At 44.9% G+C, this 26,074-nt stretch overlaps 1 protein-coding gene across 2 annotated transcripts in view; it reads left to right on the top strand.

Annotated features, from left to right (window-relative positions):
• The first annotated feature begins 19,115 nt into the window (after positions 1–19,115).
• LOC144693842 (chloride channel protein 2-like) overlaps positions 19,116–26,074 on the top strand; it is a 597,263-nt gene continuing 590,304 nt past the window's right edge. For both annotated transcript variants that reach the window (XM_078563927.1, XM_078563929.1), the window contains exon 1: positions 19,116–19,366. In XM_078563927.1, coding sequence (XP_078420053.1) covers positions 19,316–19,366 — 51 coding nt within the window. In that variant the 5' untranslated portion in view covers positions 19,116–19,315. The remainder of the gene's footprint in view (positions 19,367–26,074) is intronic.

Consider the following 26,074-nt stretch of genomic DNA (forward strand, 5'->3'; position numbering starts at 1 on the left):
CAAAATGTTGCACAAGCACATTCTTGCAATGATAAAACCAATGAAACTGTTAATGTAACTAAATGAAACTAGACTTTGTTAAATGAAAGAGACAAAGGGTAATTTTATTTTATTCATTGCCATCAAACCTCTGGTAGCATTATTATAACTGGTTGCTGGTGTCTTACTGCAATTATATAGAACCTTGGTGAGACCACACCTGGAGTATTGTGTGCAGTTTTGGTCTCCTTACCTAAGGAAAGATATACTTGCTGTAGAGGGAGTGCAACAAAGGCTTACTAAATTAATACCTGGGATGGAGGGATTGTCTTATGAGGAAGGATTAAGTAGACTGGGCCTTTATTCTCTGGAGTTTAGAAGAATGAGAGGTGATCTCATTCAAACACATAAAATTCTTATCACACTCGACAGGGTAGATGCAGGATGTTTCACCTGGCTTGGAGTGTCTAGAACCAGGGGAGACAGTCTCAGAGTGAGAGGCAGGTCACTTAGGACTGAGAGGAGGAGGAATTTTTTCTCTCAGAGGGTGGTGAATCTTTGGAATTCTCTGCCCCAGTGTGCAGCAGAGGCTTGGTCATTGAGTATGTTCAAGCTTGAGACTGATAGATTTCTACATATTAAAGACATCATGGGATATGGGGAAAATGCAGGAAAATGGTGCTGAAGTAGAAGATCAGCCATGATCTCAATGAATGGTGGATTGGGCTCGAAGGGCTGAATGGCCTACTCCTGCTCCTACTTCTTATGTTCTTTTTTTTTTACTTTTCTCTCCCAGTTTGTGCAGATTTATCCCTGGAATCAAGATTTTGGTATTTCCACATTGTTCACCTTTGGCCAGGAAGAATGAAACAACATTTATGAAAAGATGTTCTCTAAGAACCATCATAAGAGGATATACTCAGCAGGTAAATTATTGGAACAAAAATCACACATTGTGCTAATGCATCCAGTGACTTATTAATTGTGTGCTACAGCATTCATAATGCTAATTTTAGATTCTGTCAGCTGTTTATGAAAGTTACAGGAATACATATTTCTGTCATGCAGGCCATGTATTTGAATTTTGGCCCCATTTTATAATAAACAGGTTAATATCTATAATGGACATGTTTTTCATTTTGGAGCTTCTGTGCTACAGAGGGATCCAGGCTGGTGTGCAAGTGCTGTCTGTGTTTGAAAAATGCATAATAGCAGCAATTCTACCCAATTAAAGAGGTTAGTTTGTTATTTTCTTTTCCCATTTGTCTGAAATCCCTCCTTGAAGCAAAGCATTCCTCTAAATAGAATATAAAGGAAAAGCTACAAATGTGGGAAATATGAAATGAAAGCAGAAAATGTTGGAAATACAGTCAGGTTATGATCAATATTCCCTGCAAGGAAGCTAACAAAAACCCAAAACCCAGTCAGCCCTTTCAAGTTACAGCATGAAAAAATTTCAAGGGGCCGCGCACTTAAATAAATCACCCGCACAATCCAAAAGGAAAATGAGAGCTCTTTGGGTATGATGTTTTTCATATGTACGTTTTAACTGAACAGTCTGATGCATACCTAATGCTTTGTTATTTTCACAGATTCTAATTGACCCATTGTGCATTTCCATATTATCTGGTTTTGTCCCTCAAACTGATACTGTAACTACTTTGAAGTAGCTTTAATTTCAGCCACAATGAATGTGAAAGAGCATAATAAATAATAAGCTACATGCTTTTAACATTTTCAATGTGATTACAGTTACACCTGAAATACTTGGAACATATCTCAACTAAATTCTGGAATTCTTTCACCACAGTGACTGAATCATAACTGCATTCTTATTGAAGTAGTTTTCAGGGACCTGCAGACAAACGTGCTTTGCCACCCTCTATTTATTTGATGGGACTCTCTTAAAGAAGATGTCTGTTCTGAGGAATGCTTGAGTAGACTCCAGCACTCCTCCAGGTCACCATTCTTTCTGTGTGAGCCTGGGCCTACAGTGGCAGCTAACTGTTCAACACACTGATTGGTTGCTAATTGTCAAATGTTAACTCCCACATCTGAAATATCAATGCCATGATCATTGAAATTATCAATTTGCATAATGGAATATTCAAAGCAGGCCAAAGACATGCATACATGACACCCATGACACCAATAGATAGTTTTGCCTCAAATTTCCTGTTGCATACTCACAAAAGCAAATGATTGACCAAAAAAACGCAATACACTGGAGAAAGAGATTAAACACTGCATTCAACTGATCTCCCCTTGTGAAAATAATTTTTCTGGTAAGCAGTGTTTTGAGTGGAAAATTTTAAGCAACAGCATTCAGAATGCTGTGCCAGATTTAAAGCAAAATTCTCACCCGAATGCAGAATGTGAGCTCAACCCTCCTCTCCAGAGGTTTGAGCACCACATCTAGGTTTACACTTTTGTGAATTACCCCAAGGGAGCTCTGCAATAAGGTCTTCATCCCTTTGGATGAAATGTTAAATCAAAGCCCAGCTTCCCTCTTGGGGTGGGGAGGTGGTAGTGGAGGAGGGGGGGGGGCATAAACAAGACAATGCATTATTCGAAGATGAAGAAGAGAGTTTTTAAGGTCCTGATCAACATTTTTCCTACGACAACACTATTAACAGATTATTTAGCCATCGATCTTGTGGTAATATGAGGTACAATACACCTTTAAGAGAATGTGAGCAGATTGACCATGTGACTGTACGATCCAATAGCTGTATAGTGCAGGCTACAATATTAGCGTTAGTCTAGAGTAGGGTTTGGTTGGAGAAGCATATATCATGTTAGTGCTCTGTTGTCTGTATAAATAAATAGCATGTGCTTCACCTCATATTGATCTCTGTGTCTGCAGTATATTGTTATCAACTCACCCGCTGACAGATAAGCGTGCAACTAGTTCGCAAGCAAAGCGATCCCACTGTAGAACATAACAGATCTCATTGCTAAGTGTGGTATTTTGCTGTATTCAAATTTGCTGCTATATTTTCTGACATTCTAATTGTGGCTACAAGTCAAAAGTACTTTTTTTTTGCAAAAATATACTTTATTCATAAAATATCTTCAACCACATTCCAAACCATTTCAAAAACACCATTACAAAGGTACAATCAGGTTCAACTTTTACAACATGTATCACAAGGTCATCAGTACAAACAATCAGAAGTACTTAATTGGCTGTGAAATGCTTCAGAACATACTGATGACATAAAAGGCACTATGTTGACGCTGTCCTTTTCTTTCTGAATTATCCTTCTTGGTGATGGTTGTTGTGACCACAATTAAGTGTTTGTCAATCAATAATGGAATAGAAATTTCATTATCAATCAGTAATCTTATATTTCATGGTCAGATCCAGTTTCCCAGCCTGTACTGCCCACCTTTTTTGAATTGGTTGTTTGTTTGGATGTGCCCTTACTTGTTACGCTTACAGCGAGGATTGCTTTTCTGTGATTGGCTCGGTTGCACCAGCACAGGCTCACAGGCCTGATTAACTAGCTCAGGATGTTTGGTCTGGGCATCTTTCTTTCCACCTGCTTGTTGATGTTCCTGCAAAATGTGTGTTCTCAGCCAATTAGCTTTGGGTTTTAAATTTACTGTCCAGTGATGCCAAAGACATTGATAGGGCGAGAAAGAAAGTTCTGCTGAAAGAATTTGAACAGTTAGGAGCTAAACTAAAAAACAGAATGTCCAAGCTAATAATCTTGGGATTACTGTCATTGGGAAAATGTTAGAGTCTATTAAACTTCTTTCGAGGAGGTAACAATAACAGTAACAACAGGTTAGATAAAGGGAACCAGTAGATGTAATATATTTGGATTTCCAAAAGGCTTGCGGTAAGGTACCGCACATAAGGCTACCTAATAAGATAAGATGGTGTTAGGGGGTAGTATATTAGCATGGATAGAGGATTGGCTAACTAATAGAAGACAGAGAGTTGGGATAAGGGGGGCATTTTCAGGATGGCAACCTGTAACTAGTGGAGTGCCACAGGGATCAGTGCTAGGGTCACAATTATTTACAATATATATCAATGACTTGGATTAGGGAAGTGAATGTACTATCACCAAGTTTGTTGATGACACAAAAATAGATGGGAAGGCAAGTGGTGAGGATGACATAAAGAGTCTATAGAGGGATATAGACAGGTTTAGTGAGTGGGCAAAAACTTGGCAGATGGAATATAATGTGGGAAATTGTGAGATTATGCCCTTTGGCAGGAATAATAGAGGAGATGAATATTATTTAAATGGAGAAAGACTGCAGAAAGCTGTAGTACAGAGGGATTTGGGGTCCTCATGCATGTATCACAAAAAGCCAGCATACAAATTCACAGGTAATAGGGAAGGCAAACAGAATGTTGGCCTTTATTTCAAAGGGAATGGAGTATAAAAATAGGGAAGTCTTGCTAAAACTATACAAGGTACTAGTTAGACCACACCTAGAATACTGTGAACAGCTTTGGTCCGCTTATCTAAGGAAAGATATACTGGCATTGGAGGCAGTCCAGAGAAGCTTCACTCGGTTGATCCCAGGAATGAAGGGGTTTTCTTATGAGAGGTTTAGTAGGTTGGGCCTGCACTCACTGGAGTTTAGAAGAATGAGAGGCGACCTTATTGAAACATGTAAGATTCTGGGTGGCTTAACATGGTAGATGCTGAGAGGTATTTTCCCCTTGTGGGAGAGTCTAGGACCAGAGGGCATAATCTGAGGGTAAGGGGATTTAAAACAGGGATGAGGAGGAATTTCTTCTCTCAGAGGGTAGTGCTGGAATTCTTTACTGCAGAGGGCTGTAGAGGCTGGGTTGTTAAATATATTCAAGGTTGAGATAGAGTGATTTTTAATCAGTAAGGGAATCGAGGGTTATGGGGAAAAGGCAGGAAAGTGGATTTGAGGATTATCAGATCAGCCATGATCTCATTGAATGGTGGAACAGATTCGATGGGCTGAACAGCCTACTTCTGCCCCTACGTCTTATGGTTACTCATTCGGAGAGCCGGTGCAGACACGATGGGCTAAATGGCCTCCATCTGCACCATAACAAATCTATGATTCTGTGACTGGAATCACAGATCACCTGGGACGGCCATTAAAAACTGATTCCCTAGTGTGGGGTTATATTTTTTTCTCTCTACACAGTGTTTTCCTCCAATCAAAGCTTTCACTCTTCATTTCCAGTGTTAAAATTGTGTCTGAATGGCTAGACAGTTTACACAAAATCTTAAATTTGTTTATGGTCTTCACGTGTGCTCTTAAAGCTACACTTCTCATAATCTTACAGTCATCATTGAGTGATGGTGCAAGTTTCTTTGTCATTGTTTCTGGTTCATGTTTTGCTGGTCTGCTATCAATTCAAATGTACACACAAAAAAATTAATGTCTTCCAGATCATTACGTTTTGGGATTTGATTAGATTGACTATTTTTATCATGTACCAGATTATGGGCTCAATTGATTGAATCCTACTCACTTCATTTCAGTTTGTTTCAATTTGATAGGACAAACTCATAGTGACCGATTGAAGGGGGGTGGACAGGTAGAGCTGGGTAGAGGGCCAGTGATAGGTGGAGGCAAAGAAGAGATTGCCAAAAGGACAAAGGGGTGTTGACGGTGATGATATTAGCTGAGGAATATGCTCTTGATGACATTAAGGGTACAAAGCAGGACGAGCAAGATAGTCCTAATGGGGGTGAGGTGGGGGGAAGGGATCGAAATAGGCTAAAAGGTAGAGATAAAACAATGGATGGAAATATATTTTAAAATAATGGAAATAGGTGGGAAAAGAAAAATATATATTAAAAATTATAAATTATTGGAAAAAAGGGGATCGGAAAGGGGGTGGGGATGGAGGAGAGAGTTCATGATCTAAAGTTGTTGAACTCAATATTAAGTCCGGAAGGCTGTAAAGTGCCTGGTAGGAGGATGAGGTGCTGTTCCTCCAGTTTGCGTTGAGCTTCACTGGAACATTGCAACAGGCCAAGGATGGACATATGGGCATGAGAGCACGATGGTGTGTTGAAATGGTCCAGTGAAACGCAAACTGGAGGAACAGCACCTCATCTTCCAACTAGGCACTTTACAGCCTTCCGGACTTAATATTGAGTTCAACAATTTTAGATCATGAATTCTCTCCTCCATCCCCACCCCATTTCCGATCCCCCCTTTTCCAATAATTTATAACTTTTAACATATATTTTTCTTTTCCCACCTATTTCCATTATTTTTAAATGTATTTCCATCCATTGTTTTATCTCTACCTTTTAGCCTATTTTGATCCCTTCCCCCCACCCCATCCCCACTAGGGCTATCTTGCTCGTCCTGCTTTCTACCCTTAATGTCATCATTAGCACATTCCTCAGCTAATATCACCACCGTCAACACTCCTTTGTCCTTTTGTCTATGACATCTTTGGCAATCTCTTCTTTGCTTCCACCTATCACTGGCCCTCTACCCAGCTCTACCTGTCCCACCCCACTTCAACCAGTTTATATTCCACCTCATTTCTCTATTTCCTTAGTTCTGATGAAGAGTCATACGGACTCGAAACGTTAACCGTGTTCCTCTCTGCAGATGCTGTCAGACCTGCTGAGTTTTTCCAGGTATTTTTGTTTTTGTTTCGGATTTCCAGCAAATAGAGTTTAATTACCATCTCCTCAGTTTAAACAATGAGAGACATGGATCATCTTTAACTCTTTTATTTTGCTTTCATCATAGTGACCGATCATGAGTTCAGTCTCTGTCACCACTTCTCTTTTTCTTTGGTGTTTTATTTGAGCAGAGACTTCACATGTTCACATGAACATGTTTTCATTGTTCCCTTTTTTTTTGCTATTTTGAACGTGTGAAGTTTTTTTCCCCCCTGTTCCTTTGTGAACTAAGTTTCAGCTTTTCTAATTGGTACACCCGCTCTTCCTCCTTTGTCTGCAATCTTACTTGGGACAGTTTGTGTTCACAACCTTTATTCCTTGTAATCATTTTAACAGTGCTGCTATTTACTACATTAAAATTAAAGTGTGGACAATCTGGATTGCAAGTGATATTCTTATTCCATTCTTATGATCTTTGGCCTCTTAACATGTATTTACCCACTGATGCTGATCTGATGCGGGTTGGGACCCAGAAATAATTCAGCCATCGGGTATGCAATCCTGTTTAAAAATCCAGCCCAACAGTTCAAGTTGAAGACCTCTTAACTATTACACCATTGTTACCCTGTTATCACATTTGCTTCACAAATGTAAAGTCGCCAGTTCAAACCTGGCAGAAACATTACATGAGAAAAGAAATATCACTCTTTGTTTAAAATATACAAATAGAGTTTAATTACCATGCCCTTAGTTTAAACAATGAGAGGCATGGATCATCATTAACTCTTTTATTTATCCTGAAACTGAATAGCATCAGTGACAGATCAGTGCTGGTGGCAAAGCTTATACATGAAGTTAAGTTTATCCTCACAGAACATTCATGTGTTCACTTCTTTGGCAATACAGCAAAAGCCAATGAGCTTTGGAAAAAAATCATATTGCCTCTGGTTAGGCATGAAGCTGACACAGCCCCTTATCCCTATGCCCACCCCCACAGAAATCACCCCCGATGTGAGAACCAGGTTACTCTATGTCATGTTTTGCCGAAACGTGAGATTACAACTTGTCAAATTTTAAAAATACAATGGCATCTGGCCAACCTTTTACAGAACAAATTTTTCAGTTTTTAGGAATTGTGGTATGTGTTGGCTGCACCTAAACCTAAAATATGCTATTAAAAACAATTAAAAGACTGTCATCCAACTGGGTGGGACATTTTTATTATTCATGCATTGAATGTAAGCAAACTGCTCATCCCTAAATGCACTTGAGAAGGTAGTGATGAGCTGCTTTCTTGAACTGCTGCAGACCTGACGTAGTTACACCCACAGTGCTGTTAGTTCCAGGGTTTTGACCCAGCGACAGTGGGGGAATGGTGATATAGTTCCAAGTCAGGATGATGTGTGGCTTAGAGGGGAACTTGCAGGTGATGGTGTTACCAAGCAACTACTGCCTTTGTTCTTCTAGGTGGTTCAGGTCACACATTTGGAAGGTGCTGTTGAAGGAGCCTTGGGGATTTGCTGCAACCATTCCTTCCAAAAGCTCGTGTACCCAACCCTCCAAACACCACCTGTGCTGCATGTGACAGAGTCTGCAGATCATGCATTGGACTTGTCGGCCATCTCAGAACACACTGAACCAGAGTGGAAGCAAGTCATTTCGATCCTGAGGACTGCCTAAGAAGGAAAAAGGATTATTTCAACTTTAGTGTCATATTTGACCACAAGATAAGCTTCCACCCACATTTCCATCACTAAGACAGCCTATTTCCAACTTCGTAACATAACCTGACTCCACCCTGCCTCATTAAATCTGCTGCTGAAACCCTCATCCAGGCCTTTACTTCTAGACTTAACTATTCCTGCGCACTCCTGACCTGCCTCCCACATTTTACTCACAATAATCTTGAGGTTATCTAAAAATGCCCCTGCCTGTGTCCTTATTTGAAGTCGTAATCACCAATCACCCCTGTGCTCACCGACCTACATTGCCTCCATGTTAAGCAACAACTCGATTTTAAAATTGTTATCCTTCTTTGCAAATCCCTCCATGGCCTTGTCCCAATCTATCTCTGTCATCTCCTCCACCACACTTTCAGGTAACTGTGCTCCTCTATTTCTGGCCTCTTGAACATCCCTGATTTTAATCGTTCCACTACTGGTGGCCATGCTTCTAGATGCCGAGGCCCTAGCTCTGGAATTCCCTCCCTAAAACCTTCTGCCTTTTTACCTCTTTTCCTTCCTTTAAGATGCTCCTTAAAACTTACCTCTTTGACATGCGTTTGGCCATCTTGTCTAATATCAACTTACCTGGCTTGGTGTCAAATTTTACTTTATAACATTCCTGTGAAGCACTTTTGGGACATTTTATTACATTAAAGTGCTACATAAATATAAGTTGTTATTATTGAGAGCTTAAGGAGATTTGTATAAACAATCAAAGCAGTTAAAGTGAGTGCTTCCAGACTCCTGCTTGAACGAAAGGTGGACTGGCACTGTGGTATTTCCAGCATCAAATGGGAATGCCGATTCTCTCCAAACACACTGGGGTAATTGTAACCTACCCAGGCCAGAAGATAACCTGATGGAATTGGGCCAGCCACATGTTTTACACTCTGCCTGATGTTACCTTGACTTCTGGTAGCCAGCCCAATTCAGTCAGTTTCCTAAGATAAAAGCAAAAAACTGCGGATGCTGGAAATCCAAAACAAAAATAAAAATACCTGGAAAAACTCAGCAGGTCTGGCAGCATCTGCGGAGAGGAGCACAGTTCCTCTCAGTCAGTTTCCTGTTGGAGAAGTTTGGTTCAAGTTACCCTCAGAATTGGGGTGGTCGGAGGGGGGGGGGGGGGGTTGGCGGGGTGGGGGGGGGCAGTGGTTGGGGAGGGGTAAGGTGGATGCCAACCTGCCCTGACGTTGGCAGTGTGAGGCCTGGGTGATTTTAAGTCCCGCAGGCCTCATCTGCATGCCACCGGTAAGCTGCTTATCAGGCAGGTACTGGCTGCTGGCCAACAGATGAGAAGGGCATTTCAACTGGTAGGTGGCTGTGGGCCAACACCAAAGTTACAATTATTGATAACAAGTTAAGGCATGGGATGGAGATTTCAAGAGGGCCTCACAGGTAAGAATGGGGAAAGCCCAAGGAAGCAGTAAGCCTAAACTTTTCTTTTGGGGCCTAGTGTAGCACTCCCCCAGGCCGCACTCGCCTACTGCCCCAGGCTGCTCTCGCCTCCTCACCCAGGCTGCACTCGCCTCCTCCTCCAGGCTGCACTCGCCTCCTCCTCCAGGCTGCACTCGCCTCCTCCCCCAGGCTGCACTCGCCTCCTCCCCCAGGCTCCACTCTCCTCCTCCCCCAGGCTGCACTCGCCTCCTCCCCCAGGCCGCACTCGCCTACTGCCCCAGGCTGCTCTCGCCTCCTCACCCAGGCTGCACTCGCCTCCTCCTCCAGGCTGCACTCGCCTCCTCCCCCAGGCTGCACTCGCCTCCTCCCCCAGGCTGCACTCGCCTCCTCCAGGCTGCACTCGCCTCCTCCCCAGGCTGCACTCGCCTCCTCCCCCAGGCTGCACTCGCCTCCTCCCCCAGGCTGCACTCGCCTCCTCCCCCAGGCTGCACTCGCCTCCTCCCCAGGCTGCACTTGCCTCCTCCCCCAGGCTGCACTCGCCTCCTCCCCCAGGCTGCACTCGCCTCCTCCCCAGGCTGCACTCGCCTCCTCCCCCAGGCTGCACTCGCCTCCTCCCCCAGGCTGCACTCGCCTCCTCCCCCAGGCTGCACTCGCCTCCTCCCCCAGGCTGCACTCGCCTCCTCCTCCAGGCTGCACTCGCCTCCTCCCCCAGGCTGCACTCGCCTCCTCCCCCAGGCTGCACTTGCCTCCTCCCCCAGGCTGCACTCGCCTCCTCCCCAGGCTGCACTCGCCTCCTCCCCAGGCTGCACTCGCCTCCTCCCCCAGGCTGCACTCGCCTCCTCCCCAGGCTGCACTCACCTCCTCCCCAGGCTCGCTCACCTCCTCCCCCAGGCTGCACTCGCCTCCTCCCCCAGGCTGCACTCGCCTCCTCCCCCAGGCTGCACTCGCCTCCTCCCCCAGGCTGCACTCGCCTCCTCCCCCAGGCTGCACTCGCCTCCTCCCCCAGGCTGCACTCGCCTCCTCCCCCAGGCTGCACTCGCCTCCTCCCCAGGCTCGCTCACCTCCTCCCCCAGGCTGCACTCGCCTCCTCCCCCAGGCTGCACTCGCCTCCTCCCCCAGGCTGCACTCGCCTCCTCCCCCAGCCTGCACTCGCCTCCTCCCCCAGGCTGCACTCGCCTCCTCCTCCAGGCTGCACTCGCCTCCTCCCCCAGGCTGCACTCGCCTCCTCCCCCAGGCTGCACTCGCCTCCTCCCCCAGGCTGCACTCGCCTCCTCCCCCAGGCTGCACTCTCCTCCTCACCCAGGCTGCACTCGCCTCCTCCCCCAGGCTGCACTCGCCTCCTCCCCCAGGCTGCACTCGCCTCCTCCCCCAGGCTGCACTCTCCTCCTCACCCAGGCTGCACTCGCCTCCTCCCCCAGGCTGCACTCGCCTCCTCCCCCAGGCTGCACTCTCCTCCTCACCCAGGCTGCACTCACCTCCTCCCCCAGGCTGCACTCGCCTCCTCCCCCAGGCTGCACTCGCCTCCTCCCCCAGGCTGCACTCGCCTCCTCCCCCAGGCTGCACTCGCCTCCTCCTCCAGGCTGCACTCGCCTCCTCCCCCAGGCTGCACTCGCCTCCTCCTCCAGGCTGCACTCGCCTCCTCCCCCAGGCTGCACTCGCCTCCTCCCCCAGGCTGCACTCGCCTCCTCCCCCAGGCTGCACTCGCCTCCTCCCCAGGCTGCACTCGCCTCCTCCCCAGGCTGCACTCGCCTCCTCCCCCAGGCTGCACTTGCCTCCTCCCCCAGGCTGCACTCGCCTCCTCCCCAGGCTGCACTCGCCTCCTCCCCCAGGCTGCACTCGCCTCCTCCCCAGGCTCGCTCACCTCCTGCTCCAGGCTCCCCAAGAAAAGCTAAAAATTTACTGTTCTGGATCTTTTTTAATCCCAGGTTATCTTCCCAACATTCACCTTCCAGAAAAGCCACACCAGCCTCCAAACCCAGGCCACAGTTTCAGATATTGCTGCCTGTTGGCTGCTGCCCATGCTGATGCTCAGAAGAGCAGGTTCTATCCACTTGTCCGGTTTCCACTGGGCAATTGGAGTTAAAATTGGCCCACAATGTCAGGAAATCACTGGCGAAAACCCACTCTTGTCCAGGTTTTTGCTAACGTTGCAGTGGCCAATCAGGAGACAACCAAATCTGCAGCTACCAATGTCAAGACCAAGGTCCCAAATGGAAAAATGTTATTTTTTATGATTTGAAATATGACAGCATACATACCCACTGTCTCCTCCCTGTCCACCATCACCACTGTTCTCACAGTGGGTCTTAAGAAGGGATTTTTGTCCATTTTAGAATTAGTCTTTCTCTCCTTTGTCTTTATTGTCTGTCTTCAAGCATAAACTTGTAGCACAGTAGAGGTTATGTAATATCTGGCCTCAGCTGTATTTGGCTTGATGCATGGAGTAAAATAAATTGCACAAGTGAAAGTATTGAGGACAAGTTGTGACATACAGGTAGAATTTGATCAGAAGGAGACAGCAGCGACACAAAATGCTAGGCAAAAAACAAAACTACTATTTCATTTCATAAGATTGATCTTTCCTGGACATTCACTCTCCTGTATGATCTGATGAAAGGAAACAGAATGGCCCAGATTTTGCAGGAAACGCTGAGATGATCGCTGCTCTTGAGAGTCAGGACATCACCGCAATGTCTGACAATTACACTTGTGCCAAAAACTGGGAGCTGTGGTGCATCTCAAGAGGGCCTCTGGAGGAATCTCCAATGATGGTCCCTCCAGGTCCCTTTGTAAAGTGGCAGGGACCTGTACTTCTTTAATTTTGGGCTGATTGCCCACAATTACCACTGAATTTAATGTTGATTTATTTAGAGCTGGTATCTGCAGGCAAAGAGCCTGCCCAGGAGTGCATTCACATCTGTTGACACCATTTAAATTTTAAGCAAGGAATGTACCACTTCTGTTTCACATTTGGAGCCAACTTTTAAATGATTTTTGATTTTATGCGGACCAAAAGTAAATTCCTCTGAATACTGAAGTCTCAAAACATTGAGCTCTAATCTTGAAGGTTGTTTGACCTTCAAGAGCTGTTGCTGGCAGGAGGACAGTGTCCTGTCATGGTAGCACATTCTTGGTATTCAGAGATTTATTTTAGAGTTGTATTAACAGCTTTGTGTGTTTGCCCTACATAATCAAAGGTGACCATGACATCAATCCAATGTCATTGAGTTAAATTTCAGATGTGTTCGAGCAGGAGGGCTGGGAAGTGGTGAGTGGGAGGGAGGAAGCGGGAGGGTCAGGGAAGGGGAGCAATGAGTGAGGGGCTTAGGGGATGGAAGCAGTGAGTGGGAGGATCAGGGAGGGAAGTGGGGAGGGGAGGGGTGGGAAGGGAAGCGGTGAGGGGAGGGTCAGGAAGGGAAGCAGAGTGTGGGAAGTGGCAAGTGGGAGGTAAGAAGCGTGAGCTGGGGGTAAGTAGGAAAAGTTGGTAAGTTAGTAAGGGTTAGTAAGAATTAATAAGTTGGTAAGAGTTAGTGAGTTAGTAAGAATTGGTAAGCAAGTAAGCAGATTTTTGGACCAGTTAGGATCAAGGCAGTGAGCAGATTTTTAATGTAAAAAATGACAGGTCAGGAACATAATCCATCAGTATTACATGGTTTCTTATGGGTATGTGATTTTTGTTCCACACTTTTTAATTTAGCATGCCTTTTATTTTAGGAACACATTTGGAATGTTAAATGAGAGAAAACTGTACTTTAAAGTAAGCTTGAGTATTTAAACTTCAAAGAGTTGGTATTCAGTGTTAAGACAATCATAACTAATGAGGAAATGATACTCTTTATGCAGTAAATTCACATTTCTCCCCACAGTCAGCAGCAAATACTGTTACATCACCGGTGACCACAAAATCTGGGTCAATGACGTAAAGTTGTTTGATGAACTGTAGAGAAACGTGAAAATATAAACAACATTGGAATTGGTAGATAAAAGACTAGTCTCCAGAACATTTGTCTGCAGCAACCTGGTAATTATGGGATACAACAATATTGTCCTGAGTTTTACTGTGAGCGACAAAGCAGCGGATTTCGCCACAGACCAGTGGAAAAATGAAAATTTACCAAGTTTATTGGCTGCACAAGGGTTTCAACTTGGTGAGGATTGCTCGTGGTGACACCATGTCATATCATGTCATGGGCTGAAGGCACACCCATTGAGGTCAATCTTCAGATCAAAAGCGAGTGAGCGTTTTATAATGATTTTAAGTACTTTTAAACAGTTCAAACATTTTTAAAACTTTCACAAACTTTTAAATACTTTTCAACACCTCAAACTTGAAATACTTAAAGCTATCAGGGACAAGAGCAAACAATGTTTCCATAAAATAAATTCAGATCCCATCTCACGCAAGTGGCACACAAATCTCCCTCTCTCCCTCTCTCCTCGTCTGGATTTGCACTGAAAGTGTCTGCAGTGATTCAGAAGAAGCTTCTTCCCACTCATCCACTTATCAAACATGTGTTGAGAAAAGATGTGTAAAAACTAGGATTTATGATCCTTGTTACACCACTAATGCAAAGTTCTTTCAGAAATCAAGTATCAAGTCATACGGACTCGAAACGTTAACTCTGTTTCTCTCTCCATAGATGCTGCCAGACCTGCTGAGCTTTTCCATCATTTTCTGTTTTCATTTCAGATTTCAAGCATCTACAGTATTTTGCTTTTATACTAAATTTGTAATCCTTCGATTCGGAATTTGCCTGAGATTCCATTGTCCAAAATGGATGCCTTGATCTCAAGTAAAAGTGAAACACGTGCCCACTCAGAGTGACATAATGCAACCTCGGGTTGGATTTAATGCAGCTGTTATGATGGGATCCATGGAGGCCGGGCCACTTATTAATGGTCAATCTGTCGACAGCAGGAAAACCTCCCCCCATTTAAGTTGGGAGCAGAAACGCTGGATTCCCAGCTGCCACTGGCGAGATGTCAATTAGGCTCATTAATGAGCCAATTGATGCCCATCATACCTGAGTCCACCATAATTTAATGGTAGGGAGGGTGTGTGTGTGATTTCAACCATCCTGCTGCCACCCCCCCCTCCCCCCACCCCCCAACCCAGCCTTTTTCCAGTGGCCAGTGCTGGCTGAAGCCATTGCCTCCCCCTGCCGGAAGATCGTTAAGCCCCCACCCACCGTCCATCTTCAAACCCGGAGACACCCACCTGGACTTTCCCCTTTCCCTCCTGTGCTCCCTGTCCTCTACCCCTCTCCCTCCTCTCCTCTCCTGCATTAAAGGGGGAGGTTATTTCAACCTTTCTCCTCCTCTCCCTTTCCTAGGGAGGAGCTTTATTTAAAAATAAATAATTTAATGGTGGTTCAGGTCTCCAGTGCCCTCCTAGGGCAGCCGATCAAAACTTGTCGGATGAGTCAAGGGGATCCCTTGCTATCAGGCACTCTGTGTCCAATTGAGGGGCCTTACATTGGGCAAGCGGGTGACTCTGAAAGCCACCCCCCTGCCCTTGCTACTAAACCCCCCCCCTCACGAATCCCACCCTGCGACCCCCATCCCACCTTCACTCTCCTGTGACCTGGGGTACCCCCGCGATTCTGGGCTTGGGTGGGTGCAGCGCCATCAACAGGTACCTAGCACTGGCAGCAATTACGAGCTCTCAGCCTCTGATTAGTTGGCAGCTCTTTGCGGGTAGGACTTCTGGCGCTGGGGGTCTCAATCGCAGGGAAGGTCCAATAGCAAGTGATCAATGACGTGCCTGGAGGGCACTGGTTAAGTTGGGCCTCCTCCTTGGGATTGACAGGGGCTCCCCATCAGTTCTCCGACTAGTGGAAAAGACCCCCATTGGCCCAGCAAAATTCCGGCCACCATTTCTACATTAGTTATGATTGTTTTTTAACATCTGTGTACCAAACCTTTGAAGTTTAAATACTCATGCATACTTTAAAGTACATTATTCTTTCAGAACAATTTCATATTTATCTGATTTCTAATTAGTCATTGTAAATATCAATGCTTTATTCCTGGCAGTTTTAAAGTTCATATTTCATGCAAATAACTTTGCAATCATGTTCAGAATTCACCCTTAAAGCCAACATGATTGAAGAGTTGTAAAATTTAAGATTATTTCAGTGCCTTTGTTATGAGCCATTGTTATGAGCCAACAGAGATCACTTATTTTTCCCACCCACTTTCTAATTAAATGTAATTTCTACAATAACATTTCATCATAGCTTTGTTCATTTAAAACTGCACAGTATCACCTTTTGTCTGACTGTGAATATGTTGCTGTTATGCTACAATCTGCACTCATTTCTCAAAGAGCAAGACACTGTGGGTTTTCTCGCCTCAACTCAGAGAGACACGGGATGGAGGTGGGAGGAGGGGGGGAAGAGGGGAAGGTCTCAGCAGGTAACAGGGTCTCAGCAGGAAACAGAGTGTGTGAGGCTGGGGCACCTTCCAGCCAGTGTTAGGAGAGCACCATGAGTTCAGCTCTTTACTGCTTCCTAAAGCTTTTAATGCAGTTCTAAAATAAACCTTTGAACACTGAGAATGTGCTACCCTGACAGGGTATGGTCCTACTGCCTGAAGGTCAAGCAACCATTAAATAATAGAGCTCGGTGTTTGAGACTTCAGTATTCATCGTCACAGAATCTCACAGTGCAGAAGAGGGCCTTCGGCCCATCGAGTCTGCACCGACATGTGAGACCTACCTACCTAATCCCATTTACCAGCACTTGGCCCATAACCTTGAATGTTATGACATGCCAAGTGCTCACCCAGGTACTTTTTAAAGGATGTGAGGCAACCCACCTCCACCACCCTCCCAGGCAGCGCATTCCAGACCATCACCACCCTCTGGGTAAAAAAGTTTTTCCTCACATCCCCCCTAAACCTCCTGCCCCTCACCTTGCACTTATGTCCCCTCGTGAATGACCCTTCAACTAAGGGAAACAGCTGCTCCCTATCCATCCTGTCCATGCCCCTCATAATCTTGTACACCTCGATCAGGTCGCCCCTCAGTCTTCTCTGCTCCAACGAAAACAACCCAAGTCTATCCAACCTCTCTTCATAACTTAAATGTTTCATCCCAGGCAACATCCTGGTGAATCTCCTCTGCACCCCCTCCAATGTAATCAGATCCTTCCCAAAATGTGGTGACCAAAACTGCACACAGTACTCCAGCTGTGGCCTCACCAAGGTTCTATAGAACTCCAACATGACCTCCCTACTTTTGTAATCTATGCCTCGATTGATAAAGGCAAGTGTCCCATATGCCTTTTTCACCACCCCACTAACATGCCCCTCCGCCTTCAGAGATCTATGGACACACACGCCAAGGTCCCTTTGTTCCTCAGAACTTCCTAGTGTCATGCTGTTCATTGAATACTTCCTTGTCAAATTACTCCTTCCAAAGTGTATCACCTCACACTTTTAAGGGTTAAATTCCATCTGCCACTTATCTGCCCATTTGACCATCCCATCTATATCTTCCTGTAGCCCAAGACACTCAACCTCACTGTTAACCACCAGGCCAATCTTTGTGTCATCTGCAAACTTACTAATCCTACCCTCCACATCGTCACCTATGTCGTTTAAAAAATGACAAATAATAGAGGACCCAACACAGATCCCTGTGGTACGCCACTGGACACTGGCTTCCAGTCACTAAAGCACCTTTCTGTAATCACCCTCTGTCTCCTACAGCTAAGCCAATTTTGAATCCACCTTTTCAAATTACCCTGTATCCCATGTGCATTTGCCTCCTTTATAAGTCTTCCATGTGGGACCTTGTCAAAGGCTTTGCTGAAATCCATATAAACTACATCAACTGCACTACCCTCAACTACACACTTGGTCACCTCCTCAAAAAAAATCAATCAAATTTGTTAGGCATGACCTCCCTCTGACAAGTGGAAATAGATTCTCTGCTTCAGAATTTTCTCCAATAGTTTCCCTACCACTGACATGAGACTCACTGGCCTGTAGTTCCCTGGCTTATCTGTACAACCCTTCTTAAATAGCGGAACCACATTAGCTGTTCTCCAGTCCTCTGGTACCTCCTCTGTGGCTAGAGATGAATTAAAAATTTGGGTCAGAGCCCCTGTGATCTCCTCCCTTGCCTCCCTCAGCAGTCTGGGACACAAATCGTCTGGACCTGGAGATTTTTTAAGCCTGCCAACACCTCCAATACCTTGTCACTCCCTATATCACTTTTGGTACAAATGAAATCAAAATAGTTTAAAATGTTGCCTCCAAATGTGAAACTGAAACAGTACTGAAGTACTCAAGAAAGGAGGGAGAAAGAAAACAGGGGACCATAGGCCACTTAACTTGACATCAGTCATCAGGAAAATGCTGGAATTTGTTCTTAAGCAATACTTAACATTGCACTCAGAAAATCATAATATGACCAGACAAAGCCAACATGGTTTCATGAAAGGGAAATCATATTTAACCAATTTATTAGGGTTTTTTGCGGATATAACTAGTAGGGTAGATAAAGGGGAACCAGTAGATGTAGTAAATCTGGGTATCTGAAAGGCATTGGGAAACGAAATAAACGGAAGGTTTATAGGCGAGTTAAAGGCTCGTGTAGTCGGGGGTAATAACAGAATATTGGTTAACCAACAGGAAGCAAAGTGTGGGCATAAAATGGGGCATTTTCAAGTTGGCACGCTTTGACCAGTAGTTTTTCACAACCTCAGGGCATCTCAAAGTGCTTGATAGACCATGAAGGAACTGTAACTCTTTTGAGTACATTCACAGTTCTTGACTTTTTTTTTTGTTCAAAGTCCTGGAGTGGGACATGAACCCACAACCTTCTAACTCAAAGGTGAGGGTGCTATGAACTAAGCCACAGCTGACACCTCCACGCTTTGACCAGTGGAGTACTAGTTTCAGCATTAAATAAATCAACGTTAATCCAGAGCTAGTTGTGGCCAATCAGGTCAAATTAACAAAACACGGATCCCTGCTGCTTTACAGAGCTCCCGGTGGGATCATCATTGGAGGTTCCTCCGAAGCCCATTGACTCACAGCCTAAATTCAAGATTTTAAATTCACAAGTTGCGCTGCCGTTCCCGCCCTCAATAGGGGGGCAAACAGCCTCAGCGTTCATCGCGTTTGGGACCTCAAAACCTGGGCCAAGTGACAAAGACAAGTCTTCGTGTTTCCTACATGTGTATCACGGCAAGGTGATGGTAAACCCAATGACACGGCATCTGCCTGGGAATCTGTGCTTTTTTTTTTCTATCTACCAAGAACTCGGGCACGTCCCCTCCAGCGGCGGCAGCTGATAAATATCCGGAACTCTGCTCCCTTTACAAGTGCTCGTGTGAATGATCACACAAACAAAGGCTTGCGGGTGAGGAAAGCGGGTTCCGGATCGCTCCCGCTCACACACAGACCGGCGGCAGCAGCTGTTTGCGGTCGGGTCGTGTGAAAGAACATCGGGACCCCGCAGGAGAGGGTCTCCCCCGGGCCAGGTGCACTCACAGGGCGGAGTGTGTGCGTGGCTGACAGGCGGCGTTTCCCCTCTGTCTCCGTCAAGTGGTGCGCTCCACGAGGCTGAAATTGACAAGAGTGCGGCTTTCACCGGCAGATACAGACATGGCTGGAGCCGAAGCAAACCGGGGGGCGCTCCAGTACGAGCAAACTTTGGTAAGCACTTCTATTTTAACCCTTTTTGGTGCTGCGAGCGAGCGAGCTTTCGGCTGCAGCGGCTGCAGCGGCACATCGCGACTCCGGCTTTCGTGCTTCGCTGTCGGGGCAGCGTTCCTTCAGCTTCCGCGGCCAGCCGTCCGAGCTTTCCCCGTTTTCTGAGCGTTTGGTTGCAGCAATGTAGTACCTAGTCTTCACGGTGCAGATAGGACAGTATCCATGAAATAACCGCTATTTTGTCAGATGTAAACACCACTCGTAATGCGTTGGAGAACGCGTGCTCTCTCTCCAATACAATCCGGCCTTGGTCATTTGCAAGGAGTCTAAAAAAAAATATATAGCAAACACACAGAAATCTGGATGTTTTGTGTTGTGCTCTTCTGAAATCATTTCTTGGTAGGGAAGTGTAGACGAATAATTGCACAACTCTCAAATTGTCCATCGCTGGTTTTCATTCATAGGACAATTGTTTTGAGATTAAACATACATAATTAAAACTCTAGCAGTACACTCTCTCAGAATTGTTCAATATTTGCCTCAAAGGCCTCATCCAATACTATCAACCACCAGTGTCACTAGGCTGAATCGATGGGACTCTTCTGAACAATTAACCTAATTACACAACCCTCAGACCTGAACTGGGTTTGGAACTTTTCCCAGTACCTTCAATTTATTTGCTGTGCACCCATTGTCATTTATGGGAAGCAACCACTTCAAATGTTGACAGATATTGTAACCTGGTGGTATAAGACATTGCAGCGTCTGGAAAGGACAGGTTAGTAAAGTGCTTGTGCTCCTATATTGCACACCAAGAAGCACCCAGAGTGGATAGGAATGCAATGCCAGTGGTGGAACATTTCTCAAGATGAAAGCTTGGGAGGATACTTCAACTGAAATATCCTCAGATAAGGAGGGTCTTAGTTTAATTTCATTTATGTTTTGGTTGCAACACCATGCCATACATTACATTCAACAATAAACATTTGCACAGCATAGTACACTTGGTAGATTGATAAAAGAGTTGTGATGACCATGTGGAATGCCAATAGTGCATGCTGTTGTGAGCATTACCCTGTCAGTGCCTTGTGTCTTTTGCTTGTGATAATTCTTCTATTTAGGATTGAATGGAGCATATTCCAAATGTTTGGTATTTAATTTGTGATGATTAGACAGGAGTTGAGGAGAAATATTTTCACCCTGAGTGTGGTGGGGGTCTGGAACTCGCTGCCTAAAAGGGTGGTAGACGCAGAAACCTTTGAGTACTTTTAAAAAAGTAATGGATATGCACTTGAAGCATCGTAACTACAAGGCTACAGACTTAAAGCTGGGAAATTGGATTAGACTGGTTGACTCTTTATCAGCCTTTGTAAACAAGATGGGCCAAATTGCCTCCTTCTGCTATGCTATTAATTTCTCTAATTCTATGGGCTTGAATTTGGGAACCTGATAGTTTCTGGATCCTGACACTGCACCTCACCTACAACAGTCACACACAATACAATCTTGAAATATGAATGCCCTAATTGGGCTGAAGGTGAGCTTGGTGCCAAATTAGTGGCGTCAAGCATAATCGGGAAGGGGGAGCTGCCCCAGAGCACAAACAGCAAAGGCAGACGGCAGCCATGATGGGGCCTGCTGCAGCTTGGCACAAGAGAAAGACAGTGCCTCGGAGGGCCAGCAGCTTCACCGAGCACAGAAGTGGACAAATGGCCATAGGGAAGTTAAAGCATGTGATCTGGTGCAAGATCTCCCAGCTCCTGAAATTTTTCATCATCAAAACAAACCTTTTTCTGCCTGCTTTGAACTTGACAGCTGTGCACTAACGTGCACCAGGCTGTTCAGGTTTGCAATTGCAACTTTGAAAATCGCTGCCTTGTTCTCTCCAGTCTGTTAACAAGCTCCTCAAGGATCTTAAATGGGCCATTAATTGGAGGCAAGCTGGTTCTCCATTCCCTCTCTCCTGCCCTCCCTTTGAAAATGTTCACGTTCCAGAGGCAGTGGGATCCAATGCCTCCCTCTTTTGGGGACACGATTTTCAAATCACACTTGCACCCCTTTCTGACCCGCCAGCAATTGAAAATCCTGGCATATGAGTCTTCTGACATGTCCTGAGAGTATTGGCACTGAGCTTAGAATAAGGACCAGGAGGTTGCAGTTTTTAACATCATTAGTTTTGAAGTATAAAGTTTTGTTTACAATAATTGTGTTAGAAATTTGTTGTGTAAATTTGACTTTTTGCTTCCAGCTGTGTTTCCCCTATGAACTAGGAACTTGGTCTCATTTAGTGATGCCATTCATTAATGTCTGTCCATAGTTCAATATCACTTTAACTTCATTCTGTTGTTTTCAGTGTAGTAAGGAATTTTTCCTACACCTGTTGAATCTCACACTTTGCGGCCGCTCCATATGGAATGGTCACAGCTTAGTTTTGATTTTCTTGGTGACTTAAAATAACAGAAAAATGCAGCAGAATTTCCGACAATCCCAATTCTTCCCTCGCTTGATTATCACAGCTGGGCACGTTCTAGCAAGAGTCACTGTTTAAGAGCAGCGTCCAGCCACCCCCATAAATGGTTTTCTGCCTTCCTCCCCCAAGCTACTGTAGTATGTACTACTATGCCAGCAGAGATCTGCTAACTAGGCACAATTGGGTGATGGAACTATAATGTTCTTTGCCTCTATGCTTCATTACCACATGACATAATGCATTTACCCATTTAACCATGAATTTTCATTTAAGTTCATCCATCAAATGTAGCACTCTGTTTTCAGATCGTCATTTGTAAAATGCCTGGGGTCGTGCACTTTCCAGATAATGTCTTAGAGGTGTCAGCTGTGGCTCAGTTCATAGCACCCTCGCCTTTGAATCAGAGGGTTGTGGGTTCATGTCCCACTCCCGGAAACCAAGAACTGTGATTGTACTCGAAAGAGTTGCAATCTGTGACTGTTGATAACTCGAAAGAGTTTCCAGATAATGTCTTGTATCACCAGATCACAATAGTGGTCAACATTTGAAATAGTTGCTCCTAAATGCCAAAGGGTGTACACCTAATAAGCATAAGTACTGGGGAAAGTTCCAAACCCAGTACAAGTCTGGGGTTGTGTAATTAAATTAATTGCTCAGAAGATGTCCCATTTGTTCAGCCTAGTGACACCACTGGTTGTTGGTATTGGGTGAGGCCTTTGAGGCAAGCATTGAACAATTCTCAGAAAGAGAGTGCTGTTTGAATTATGTATATTTGATTTCAAAACAATTATGTAATGAATAAAAAAACAGCATTGAACAGTTTGTTGTGGAAGGCATGGTTGTTCACCAACAGTTAATGTCTTCTCTCTCTGCTTCTTCTTTGTCTCCTATCCTCTTGCTCCTTCTTTCTCTCCTCAGTCTTTTTATCCACTTTCCTCTCTTCTGCTGTCTTTGGAGATGATTGGTAATGATAACAAGAGAAAATGAAATGGCCAGAAATGGAGAAGAATGAGAAACTCAGAAATGACTAGCAAACCGGAAAATGTTCTAACTGAGACAGTGTTAGGGCATTAGAACTTCAGCATGCTGTGCCAGCACCTGCAGCTTACTAGGGGGTGAGATCCTGCTCTGGACCTCGTCATCGTCTAGATGTGCTGGGCAGACATTTCAAGGAAATGGGAAAGTTGGATTTGCTTTTGCACGCTCCCAGGCGACTGTTTCTTTCTGAAGTAGGCAAGATTCTGCAAGCAAACAATTCGCCGGACCTCCAGCTGGCTGGTGATGGTGCAGAAAATCAGTATTTCTTCAAAGTGAAGCTTTTTTGGGGGATCATGATGAGGAGTGCATTGATTTGGAGGTAGTCTTTTAACTTGGGTTGGAAATTGGCTGAGTGATAGGAGACAGACAGTGAGAATTGGGGTACATATCGGTACATATTATTGGCTGGATGTGACAAGTAGTGTTTCCCAGGAATGTGTTCAAGATTTCAACTTTATAGCATATTTGTTATTTGAGGTGGAGAAATCCATTTGCATAGCACTGCTTCTAGCACAACCTGCTCCAGTGAATCAATGTAGCTCTGCTAGAAGCTGTGCTTTGTGAATGAATTTCTCCCCAGGGAGGTGTATACTGTATCCAAGTTTGCACATCACACAAAATAATGCAGATAAGACCAAGAGGTTGCAAAGAGACATAGACAGATTAAGTGATTGGGTAAATCAAAGCCAAATGGAGTTCAGTGGAGGACAAGTGTGAAGTCACCTGCTTTGGACCCAAGAAAAATACGAGTATTTTCTAAATGGTGAGAAAGTAGAAACTGTAGAGGAGCAAAGAGATATATCTTAAAAAATTATTCTTTCACAGGATTTGGGTGCCGCTGGCTAGGCCAGCATTTGTTGCCTAATTGCCCTTGAGAAGGTGGTGGGTGAGCCACCGCCTTGAGCCACTGTAGTCCACATGATGTAGGTACATCCACAATGCTGTTAGGGTGGGAGTTCCAGAATTTTGACCAAGTGACAGTGAAGGAGCTGCGATATAGTTCCAAGTTAGGATGATGTGTGGCTTGGAGAGAAACTTGCAGATGGTGGTGTTCCCTTGCATTAGAGTACATAAATCATTAAAAGAAAGTAGACCAGCACAAAAAGCAATCAAGAAGACTAATGGAGTGTTGGCCTTTATCTCAAGGAAGCTGGAAACAAGGGGAAAGAAGATATACTTCAGTTGTGTAGAGCCTTGGTCAGGCCCAATCAGTGGAACTGTATTGAGTTTGGATACCGCACCTCAGGAAGAATATATTGGCCTTGGATGTGGTGCAAAACAGATTCACTATAAGTATATCATGGCCTAGAGGGTTAATTGCAAATATAGAAGCTGGAGTGGGTGGTCTGATTGAGGTGTTTGAAAGGATTTGATAGGGTGGCTCATATTCTTGTATTCTAAAAAGGCAGATGAAACAAGTCCCAGGAGCTAAAGACCTCTTAGGTCAATGTCAGTGGTAGGAAAGATAATGGAATATTTTCCCAAAGATGTAGTGGGGGGAAGCTGTGCCAAGATATTTAGGATGGGGTTTCCCTTCCTGCCATCTGAAAAGTCAGCAGCAAATGCGCCCCCACAGCCATTTAACCCTCCAATGCACAATAATTGACTGGAGACGGGACTTCTCCCCTCACTTGGACGCAGCCCGTCATCAGAGAGTTGCCAGCCAATCTGATTTGCTGGCAGCTGCCTGGTCCCTACAGTGGCAGAAGCCACAGTGGACAGGATTGGGACTGCAAGCTGTTCCCAAAGTTTAAGTCCGGGACAGGTAGGTAGGAGAGGTGAGGCCTGGGGGTGGGGTGGGCAGAGAGGGGTCGGCATGGTGGGTTGGGGGTGTTGCTGGAGCGGTTGAGAGTAGGGGGCGGGGGGGGTAGGGAGCGCCCGCAGGGGTCAGATCTTCCAAGGGTATGTCCAATATTGAAAGGAGGCTGTTTATGTTTGACACCCCCGCCACCACTTCCTGCTTAAAGCCTGAGTGGGGTCATTTTCTGGCTTTCCTGCATCCCTTAACTCCTGCCAGCCTGACAATTGAGGCTGGGTGGGAAACGGCCCTTAAGTGTTCATTTATTGGCCACTTAAGGGCCTCAAATGGGGCAAGGGTGGGCATGTTGGCCTCTGCAATTTTATGCTGGGTTGGGTGAGGCAGAGAAGTCGCGACGGGCAGGAGTCTGGTGTGAAGGCCATCCGAGGAATTTTATGCTCCAGCCTGCAAACTCACTGTGGGGTATCGTAAAATCCTGCCCTAGAAACCAAAAATATGACAGCAGTCAGCACAGATTTCAAAAGGCAGGGCCATGCTTGACCGACTTTATTGAAGAAATAACAAAAAAAAGTAGACAGTGTAATCATATTTTCAAAAGGCATTCAATATGATACCACATAGACTCATGACTAATGTCAGAGCATGTGGAGTCAGGGGACAGGTAACAGAATAGATAGCAAACTGGCTACAAAACATAGAGTATATGTTATGGGTGGGTGCTCAGGCTGGTAAAAGGTGGGAAGTGGTGCCTCACAGGGATCAATATTGGGACCACTGTTGTTCATCATATACATTAATGATTTGGGCCCTAATCAGAAGTAAAATTCCAAAATTTGTGGACTGCATGAGTTTGAGGGGTTTAGTTAATATGAATGAATAATGTAGCAAAATGCAGGACATTTTAATAAGCTTGCACAATGGGTCTGTAATTGGCAAATGAATTTCAATATCACTAAGTGTGAAATGGTGCATTTTGGTAGGAAGAATTGGACAATTAAGAATTTAAATGTGGTAGAGGGATTTGGAAAAACACACATCCTTAAAAGTAGTGACACAAGTTAATCAATTAAATTTTTTGAAAAAGAAAAAACAAACACTGAGCTTAATTTGCAGAGGGAAAGAACTGAAAAGCAGAGAAGTTAACTTAAAGCTAAACTGAATCTTGGTTCGACCACTTTTGGAGTACTGTGGACCGTTCTCCATATTGTAAAAGGACGTAGTGGCATTGGGGAAAGTGTATAAAGTTTCACAAGAACAATATCATAACTGAAAGGGTATAAGAGGAAAGGCTGAACAGGCTAGGGCTCTTTTCTCTAGAAAGAGAAGGTTGAGTGGTAACCTGATCAAGTTCTTTAAGATAATGAAGGGGTTTGATAGGATGGATATAAGAAATATTTTCCATTTGTAGAGCAGTCCAAAACTAGAGGCCATTTAATGTGAGAGC

Source organism: Cetorhinus maximus, chromosome 19 (assembly GCF_964194155.1).
Source record: "Cetorhinus maximus chromosome 19, sCetMax3.hap1.1, whole genome shotgun sequence".
In the NCBI taxonomy this organism is placed as follows: domain Eukaryota; kingdom Metazoa; phylum Chordata; class Chondrichthyes; order Lamniformes; family Cetorhinidae; genus Cetorhinus; species Cetorhinus maximus.